The sequence below is a fragment of the Electrona antarctica genome, assembly GCF_951216825.1.
Source record: "Electrona antarctica genome assembly, contig: scaffold_268, whole genome shotgun sequence".
In the NCBI taxonomy this organism is placed as follows: domain Eukaryota; kingdom Metazoa; phylum Chordata; class Actinopteri; order Myctophiformes; family Myctophidae; genus Electrona; species Electrona antarctica.
Genome location: NW_027637398.1, coordinates 99,417 through 108,518, shown reverse-complemented (window position 1 = coordinate 108,518; position 9,102 = coordinate 99,417). Strand labels below are relative to the sequence as shown.

At 42.5% G+C, this 9,102-nt stretch overlaps 1 protein-coding gene across 2 annotated transcripts; it reads left to right on the top strand.

Moving 5' to 3' along the window:
* Window positions 1-832: 832 nt before the first annotated feature.
* Window positions 833-8,524, top strand: xrcc2 (X-ray repair complementing defective repair in Chinese hamster cells 2). 2 transcript variants are annotated; one of them, XM_079531797.1, is made up of 7 exons: window positions 833-913; window positions 1,530-1,611; window positions 2,543-2,578; window positions 3,137-3,286; window positions 6,705-6,972; window positions 7,186-7,439; window positions 8,209-8,524. In XM_079531797.1, exons 1-7 carry the CDS (start codon window positions 893-895, stop codon window positions 8,391-8,393), a joined length of 996 nt encoding a protein of 331 aa, XP_079387923.1. In that variant the 5' UTR covers window positions 833-892; the 3' UTR covers window positions 8,394-8,524. The 2 variants fall into 2 exon arrangements, with proteins under 2 accessions (XP_079387923.1, XP_079387924.1); XM_079531798.1 differs by having other exon boundaries at window positions 3,137-3,300; window positions 6,722-6,972.
* Window positions 8,525-9,102: the final 578 nt, after the last annotated feature.

Below are 9,102 nucleotides of genomic sequence, written 5' to 3'. Positions count from 1 at the left end.
TTTGTTTTTTTCAAGTGGACAACGTACTTTTCTGAGAGAGTAGGTTCCGAAGCACTTGTGTGCCAATTTTGGTGCTTGTACCATCAAGTGAACGATTCTTATGATTTATTGACTTAATCTGCTCCACTATCAGAGATTTGATGAGTGATCTGGCTCTGCATTTCCTCAACAAAATGAAGAAAATTGTTGCAAAAAACAAACAAACAAAAAAACATGTTTATATTACTCCTAAACATTTTGCCAAACATCTCACACACTCATATCCTCCTGGTGGAGACCTGTGCCCAGAAGGGCACTTTTTCTAGTTTAATACTTGGTTTGTACACTGAAAATAGCAGATCTACAAGCTTGTAGATCTGCTATTTTCAGCAAGCGTAACATTAGTCATTACAATGGCATCAAGGCACCGCCAAAATACATTTTAGTCAACTAAATCAACTGTAGTCGACTAAATATGATATCTGATACGATTTTAGTCGATTTTAGAACTAGACTAACACTAAAACATCCCAGCTGGGTGACTAAACTAAAACTAAATTAAGTTTAATTCCAAAGACTATGACTAAAAGTAAAATAGAAATTTGCTGCCAAAAAAAACACTGGTGTGTCGCTGCTCCTCTACCAGCCACATTACGGTACAGTGGTGCCGCCTGCAGGCCTGCTGCGGTACTACTCCACACATTACGGTACAGTGGTGCCGCCCATAGATATATATCTATGGTGCCGCCTGCAGGCCTGCTGCGGTACTACTCCACACATTACGGTACAGTGGTGCCGCCCATAGATATAGTTTATATATCTATGGTGCCGCCTGCAGGCCTGCTGCGGTACTACTCCATACATTACGGTACAGAAGCAGGAAGTAGACCGGATGTAAACACAGCAGCGTGGGATGACAGAAACTGGAGCGCAGGTTGGAAACTAACAGTAAAAGTTATTGTAATCATGTTTATAAATCTATATATAAGTTATTGTAAATCATAATATGAATCTATATTGAAATGATTTTCATTATAATCATAATATAATATAATCTGTTGTTGCTGTTATAGAGACGTCCTATCTCAATGTTATCTCCATATATTATACATTTAATTATAAATTAACCCATTACTACTACTTAGGCCTATATATAATCACTACTACTACTTAGGCCTATATATAATCATCAGACTAACTCACTACTACTACTTAGGCCTATATATAATCATCAGACTAACCCACTACTACTACTTAGGCCTATATATAATCATTAGACACGAGTGTCGCACGAAAAAATAGCCGATCTACAAACTCACAACGCGTCGTGATGTGACTACGTTGTGAGTTTGTAGATCGTCTATTTTCACTATTTTGTTTTAATGTGTGTGTGTGCGCGTGTGAGCGTGTGTGTGTGTGTGCGCCCGTGCGTGTGTGTGTCCGTGCATGTGTGTGTGCGCGCGTGCACGCGTGTGTGCGTGCACGTGTGTGTGCATGTGTGGTGTCTGTGTGTGCGTGCGTGTGTGTGCGTGCGTGTGTGTGTGTGTCAGTTGTTCTCCAGACTGGAGGGCAGACGGTGTCTGAGAGACATCGAACCACGACTGTTCCCTGAGGATGGAGGCCCTGAGACAGGTACCTGTCTGTCTGTCTGTCTGTCCGTCCGTCCGTCCGTCTGTCCGTCCCTCTGCCTGTCCCTCTGTCTGTCTGTCTGTCTGTCTGTCTGTCTGTCTGTCCCTCTGCCTTTCTGTCCCTCTGCCTGCCTGCCTGTCTGTCTGTCTGTCTGTCTGTCTGTCTGGCCTTGAAAGTATAGAGAAGGATCTTATTTGATGGAACTATGTTTTGAAAAATGCACCATTATAGGCCTCCTGTAACAGGAGAGCTCACATTGGCTCAGGTAAGCTCAGACTGTGCACAGACTGTGCCGTCCTAAATACCTGACGTCAAAGTTTAAAAAAATGTAATCTAAATCCTGACAGTTTTCTAAAACACCTCATGTTTCTGTATCAGTGGTGCTCCATATTTCATGTCAAGGACCCCAAAAATTATCTGTAATTGGCCGCCGACCCCCATCTGAAAATATGTTGTTCCAGGGACCCCCCCCCAGAAGCAAAGATTTGAGTTCAAAACGTTCGCTGTGTAAGAATATATATTCAAAGATTTGTGCCGCATTTTCATGATTTAAAAACAAATTGCAGATCTACGAGCTCATAGCGCGGCACTCGGTGCCGCGCTATGAGCTTGTAGATCTGATAAATCCTAACATAATGCTGAAAACTCCAAAAAGGATTAAATAACCACTCCAACCTCTGACCGTCATTCTCACAGAATAGTAGCTTCAAAAAATGGAACCCTCAAATCATACATAGAGTATGAAAACATATAACATATCATACATAGAGTATGTACATAGTACATAGAGTAACAGTATATCATACATAGAGTATGAAAACATTGTACATTATATGAACATGCAGTGTACAATAAAACAATTCCGCATGATTCAGCTCACATACGGTACATTACATAATCATAATGTCTGTCTGTCTGTCTGTCTGTCTGACAGGTGAGGTGGTGGAGATCCATGGATTGGAGGGAACAGGTAACTCAACGATTCGGCCAATCACATCACAGAATGATTGTGAAAATGACCGAGTTAGTTAACTTGTGAAATTAAACATATCACTGAACTAGTCATGGCTGGTAGATCTACCAGCCGTCAGGTCTGTTAGATCTACCAGCCGTCAGGAGGTCTGGATAGATCTACCAGACCTCCTGACGGCTGGTAGATCTACCAGCCATCAGGTCTGGTAGATCTACCAGCTGTCAGGAGGTCTGGTAGATCTACCAGCCGTCAGGTCTGTTAGATCTACCAGCCGTCAGGAGGTCTGGTAGATCTACCAGCCGTCAGGTCTGTTAGATCTACCAGCCGTCAGGTCTGGATAGATCTACCAGACCTCCTGACCTGACGGCTGGTAGATCTGAGAGCAGATTAAACATAGTTCCAAAGTGTTGCACAGAGCAACATTAAAAACAGCAAGAAATTAGTATTGGTAGTAGTATAACTAGCATTATAAGTAATACTTGTGTGTGTGCCTGTGCCCGTGTGTGTGTGTGTGTGTGCCTGTGTGTGTGTGTGTGTGTGTGTGTGTGTGTGCAGGTAAAACAGAGCTGCTGTACCATGTGCTGGTCAGGTGTATACTGCCCCTAGAGGCCGGAGGACTGCAGCTGGAGGTGGTCTTCATCGACACCGACCTGAACTTTGACCTCCTGAGGCTGGTCACCATCCTGGAGGCCAGGCTGCCCAAAGGTCAGAGAGGTTGTGTGTGTGTGTGCGTGTGTGTGTGTGTGTGCGTGTGTGCGTGCGTGATATTCCTCATTCACAGCAGCATTCATAGCAGCTGGTCATTACATCACACTTCCATGCTCCAATCAGAGCCCATGCTCTTAACAGAGACCCAAAGTCCGCCAGCATTTATTGATAAATTGTGATATAAATTCACCCCAGCATTTTTCCCTGTTCAGCTCTTATTTTGAAAAGCCACACATTTCCAGACTTCCGGCCGTGATGGTATGTTAGCGTTACGATGCGTGGCCACTTCCTGTTTATCAAACGGAGCTAACAGTCTAATGGAAGGCGTCGCAGCGCCTCCTCCTGGCAGTGGAAGGCACCACAGCGCCTCCTCCTGGCAGTGGAAGGCATCACAGCGCCTCCTCCTGGCAGTGGAAGGCACCACAGCGCCTCCTCCTGGCAGTGGAAGGCATCACAGCGCCTCCTCCTGGCAGTGGAAGGCACCACAGCGCCTCCTCCTGGCAGTGGAAGGCACCACAGCGCCTCCTCCTGGCAGTGGAAGGCACCACAGCGCCTCCTCCTGGCAGTGGAAGGCATCGCAGCGTCGGCTCCCGGCCGTGGAATAAACCTGGTTTTGACCAAAAATGCCACCTGGGACAATTAAGGATTAGGAGATACAGTATATAATATATATACAGTATATAATTAAGGATTAGGAGATACAGGCGATTGAAAGAAACAGTTATAATGGAGTATTATGGGCACGGTGATCATTGTCACCATATAAGAAAGCTAGATGGCGCTAGACCCGCACTCTGGCCAATGGAGAGCAACGTTGCTACGTGGCGGCCATCTTACCTCGGGCAGCATAACATTGTGTCTATGGGGCATGTATTTTTAAATAACCACTCATAACATTGTGTCTATGGGGCATGTACTTTTAAATAACCACTCATAACATTGTGTCTATGGGACATGTACTTTTAAATAACCACTCATAACATTGTGTCTATGGGCATGTACTTTTTAAATAACCACTCATAACATTGTGTCTATGGGGCATGTATTTTTAAATAACCACTCATAACATTGTGTCTATGGGGCATGTACTTTTAAATAACCACTCATAACATTGTGTCTATGGGGCATGTACTTTATAAATAACCACTCATAACATTGTGTCTATGGGGCTTGTGTTTTTTAAATAACCACTCATAACATTGTGTCTATGGGACATGTACTTTTTAAATAACCACTCATAACATTGTGTCTATGGACATGTACTTTTTAAATAACCACTCATAACATTGTGTCTATGGGACATGTACTTTTTAAATAACCACTCATAACATTGTGTCTATGGGACATGTACTTTTAAATAACCACTCATAACATTGTGTCTATGGGACATGTACTTTTAAATAACCACTCATAACATTGTGTCTATGGGCATGTACTTTTTAAATAACCACTCATAACATTGTGTCTATGGGGCATGTATTTTTAAATAACCACTCATAACATTGTGTCTATGGGGCATGTACTTTTAAATAACCACTCATAACATTGTGTCTATGGGGCATGTACTTTATAAATAACCACTCATAACATTGTGTCTATGGGGCTTGTGTTTTTTAAATAACCACTCATAACATTGTGTCTGTGGGGCATGTACTTTTTAAATAACCACTCATAACATTGTGTCTATGGACATGTACTTTTTAAATAACCACTCATAACATTGTGTCTATGGGACATGTACTTTATAAATAACCACTCATAACATTGTGTCTATGGACATGTACTTTATAAATAACCACTCATAACATTGTGTCTATGGACATGTACTTTATAAATAACCACTCATAACATTGTGTCTATGGGACATGTACTTTTTAAATAACCACTCATAACATTGTGTCTATGGACATGTACTTTATAAATAACCACTCATAACATTGTGTCTATGGGGCATGTACTTTTTAAATAACCACTCATAACATTGTGTCTATGGGGCATGTGCTTTTAAATAACCACTCATAACATTGTGTCTATGGGGCTTGTGTTTTTTAAATAACCACTCATAACATTGTGTCTATGGGGCTTGTGTTTTTTAAATAACCACTCATAACATTGTGTCTATGGGGCATGGACTTTTAAATAACCACTCATAACATTGTGTCTATGGGGCATGTACTTTATAAATAACCACTCATAACATTGTGTCTATGGGGCTTGTGTTTTTTAAATAACCACTCATAACATTGTGTCTATGGGACATGTACTTTTTAAATAACCACTCATAACATTGTGTCTATGGACATGTACTTTTTAAATAACCACTCATAACATTGTGTCTATGGGACATGTACTTTTTAAATAACCACTCATAACATTGTGTCTATGGGACATGTACTTTTAAATAACCACTCATAACATTGTGTCTATGGGACATGTACTTTTAAATAACCACTCATAACATTGTGTCTATGGGCATGTACTTTTTAAATAACCACTCATAACATTGTGTCTATGGGGCATGTATTTTTAAATAACCACTCATAACATTGTGTCTATGGGGCATGTACTTTTAAATAACCACTCATAACATTGTGTCTATGGGGCATGTACTTTATAAATAACCACTCATAACATTGTGTCTATGGGGCTTGTGTTTTTTAAATAACCACTCATAACATTGTGTCTGTGGGGCATGTACTTTTTAAATAACCACTCATAACATTGTGTCTATGGACATGTACTTTTTAAATAACCACTCATAACATTGTGTCTATGGGACATGTACTTTTTAAATAACCACTCATAACATTGTGTCTATGGACATGTACTTTATAAATAACCACTCATAACATTGTGTCTATGGGGCATGTACTTTTTAAATAACCACTCATAACATTGTGTCTATGGGGCATGTGCTTTTAAATAACCACTCATAACATTGTGTCTATGGGGCTTGTGTTTTTTAAATAACCACTCATAACATTGTGTCTATGGGGCTTGTGTTTTTTAAATAACCACTCATAACATTGTGTCTATGGGGCTTGTGTTTTTAAATAACCACTCATAACATTGTGTCTATGGGGCATGTACTTTTAAATAACCACTCATAACATTGTGTCTATGGGGCATGGACTTTTAAATAACCACTCATAACATTGTGTCTATGGGACATGTACTTTTAAATAACCACTCATAACATTGTGTCTATGGGCATGTACTTTTAAATAACCACTCATAACATTGTGTCTATGGGGCATGTGCTTTTAAATAACCACTCATAACATTGTGTCTATGGGGCATGTACTTTTAAATAACCATAACTTACTCAATTTTCATCCGATTTTTATATGACGTTCATATAAAAAATAAAATTAAGCAGATAAGTGTGCGTGTGTGTGTGTGTGTGCGTGTCCAGGCGTCTCCAGCTGTGAGGATGACGATGCCGCCGCTCTTCGTCGCTGCTTGTCCCGCCTCCTGATGATGTCATGCTCCTCCTCCTCTCAGCTCCTGCTCTCATTGGTCGCCCTGGACTCCGCCTTCTCATCACGGCCCGGCCTATCGCTGCTGCTCATCGACAGCATCTCGGCCTTCTATTGGCCGGACCGCTGCGGGGGCGGGGAGAGCCTGGCCAATCAGGAGCAGACGCTGCGCCAGTGCTGCGAGCAGCTGGAGAGACTGCTGAGGTAATACGCCCCCTAGTGGATATAACTGGTACTACACTACGCCCCTCCCCCTAGTGGAGATAACTGGTACTACACTACGCCCCCCTAGTGGAGATAACTGGTACTACACCACGCCCCCTAGTGGAGATAATTGATAGGACGGAGACCTCAGTTTTTGCCGCTCAGGGTGTTAAAACTGTGTGTGTGTGTGTGTGTGTGTGTGTGTGAAAACAGAGATTACAGGTTCACAGTGTTCTCCAGCTGTCAGGCGATTCTGAAGAACTACCGTGCGTCGTTTAGCCACGCCCCCTCCTCATCATCTAAGCCCGCCCCCTCCTCGCCATGTAGCCCCGCCCCCTGGCAGTGGGACAGACAGTATCTGTGTCGCCCGTGGCAACGGCTGGTCAGCCACCGGCTGCTGTGCGCCAGACAGCCTGGAGCCAAGATGGCCGCCCGCGAGGATGGAGCCAAGATGGACGCCTGCGCAGGTATAGAGCAACGAAGTCTGACGTCAATATCGGTAGAGGGCGCCAAGTCCACGGGTTCATGTACTGTTTATTTGTATTATAATCCCCATAGGGGGATCTTAGATCGCCTCATATAAGAACTGTGTTTTATTTCTATTATAATCCCCATAGATCTCCTCATATAAGAACTGTGTTTTATTTGTATTATAATCCCCATAGGGGGATCTTAAATCGCCTCATATAAGAACTGTGTTTTATTTCTATTATAATCCCCATAGGGGGATCTTAGATCTCCTCATATAAGAAGTTTTATTGAGGGGGGCTAGCCCCTCCTATATGCAGCTTTTGTCCCCACAAAATGTCCGCAGCACAAACATTAAATGTCGTTGACAATGAATGCAGAATTCATGTGTGTCTGAGCAAATGGACATGTTACGTCGTGGTGATATGAGCGCCCCTCACTTCACACAAGTGTGATTTGTTTTAATACGTTGAATATATATATGAAAAGCTTTTAACCCATTCTGGGCGGGAACCCCTTTTGGTGTTTCAAGCATTATTCGGCGGCCAAATACAGACAATTCTGGGGGTCCTTGACATGAAAAAGGTTGAGCACCGCTGACACATAGAAAGTTTTTCAGAAAACTGTCATGATTTAGAAGCATTTGTAGAATCGTCCTCAGGTCTAAACGGACGGGTCGATAGAGATGAATAAAAACGATTATGACGATCATGAAACGACGGTGATTATCTCCTCCGATGTAACAACTGTAACCCACCCTGTGCACAGGAGGAGCCAAGATGGCCACCTGCGCCGGAGGAGCCAAGATGGCCGCCGCCTCACCTTCTTCCACGGGAGGAGCAGCCAATCAGCAGAGCCGACAGGCGTTCACGTGTCACTGCACGTCCAATAAGACGAAGGCGTCTAGACACGCCTCCTTCTGGGTGACAGAGGGGGGCGTGGTCTTCACTTAGACCACGCCTCCTTCTGGGTGACAGGGGGGGGGGGGGGGGCGTGGTCTTCACTTAGACCACACCTCCTTCTGGGTGACAGAGGGGGGCATGGTCTTCACCTAGACCACAACATAATTTTCTTTAATCGCTGTATACATGGTAAAGACTGTATCTCTGTATACATGGTAAAGACTGTATCGCTGTATACATGGTAAAGACTGTATCTCTGTATACATGGTAAAGACTGTATCACTGTATACATGGTAAAGACTGTATCTCTGTATACATGGTAAAGACTGTATCGCTGTATACATGGTAAAGACTGTATCTCTGTATACATGGTAAAGACTGTATCACTGTATACATGGTAAAGACTGTATCACTGTATACATGGTAAAGACTGTATCTCTGTATACATGGTAAAGACTGTATCGCTGTATACATGGTAAAGACTATCGCTGTATACATGGTAAAGACTGTATCTCTGTATACATGGTAAAGACTGTATCTCTGTATACATGGTAAAGACTGTATCACTGTATACATGGTAAAGACTGTATCTCTGTATACATGGTAAAGACTGTATCGCTGTATACATGGTAAAGACTATCGCTGTATACATGGTAAAGACTGTATCTCTGTATACATGGTAAAGACTGTATCTCTGTATACATGGTAAAGACTGTATCTCTGTATACATGGTAAAGACTGTATCTCTGTATACATGGTA

What these genes read in the sequence shown, in the direction of transcription:
- xrcc2 (XM_079531797.1), top strand. Translation starts at nt 893, where the DNA reads ATGACAGAAACTGGAGCGCAG. An exon ending in CCATGGATTGGAGGGAACAG is followed by an intron (nt 2,579 to 3,136) that starts GTAACTCAACGA and finishes GTGTGTGTGCAG; the next exon opens with GTAAAACAGAGCTGCTGTAC. An exon ending in GGAGGCCAGGCTGCCCAAAG is followed by an intron (nt 3,287 to 6,704) that starts GTCAGAGAGGTT and finishes GTGCGTGTCCAG; the next exon opens with GCGTCTCCAGCTGTGAGGAT.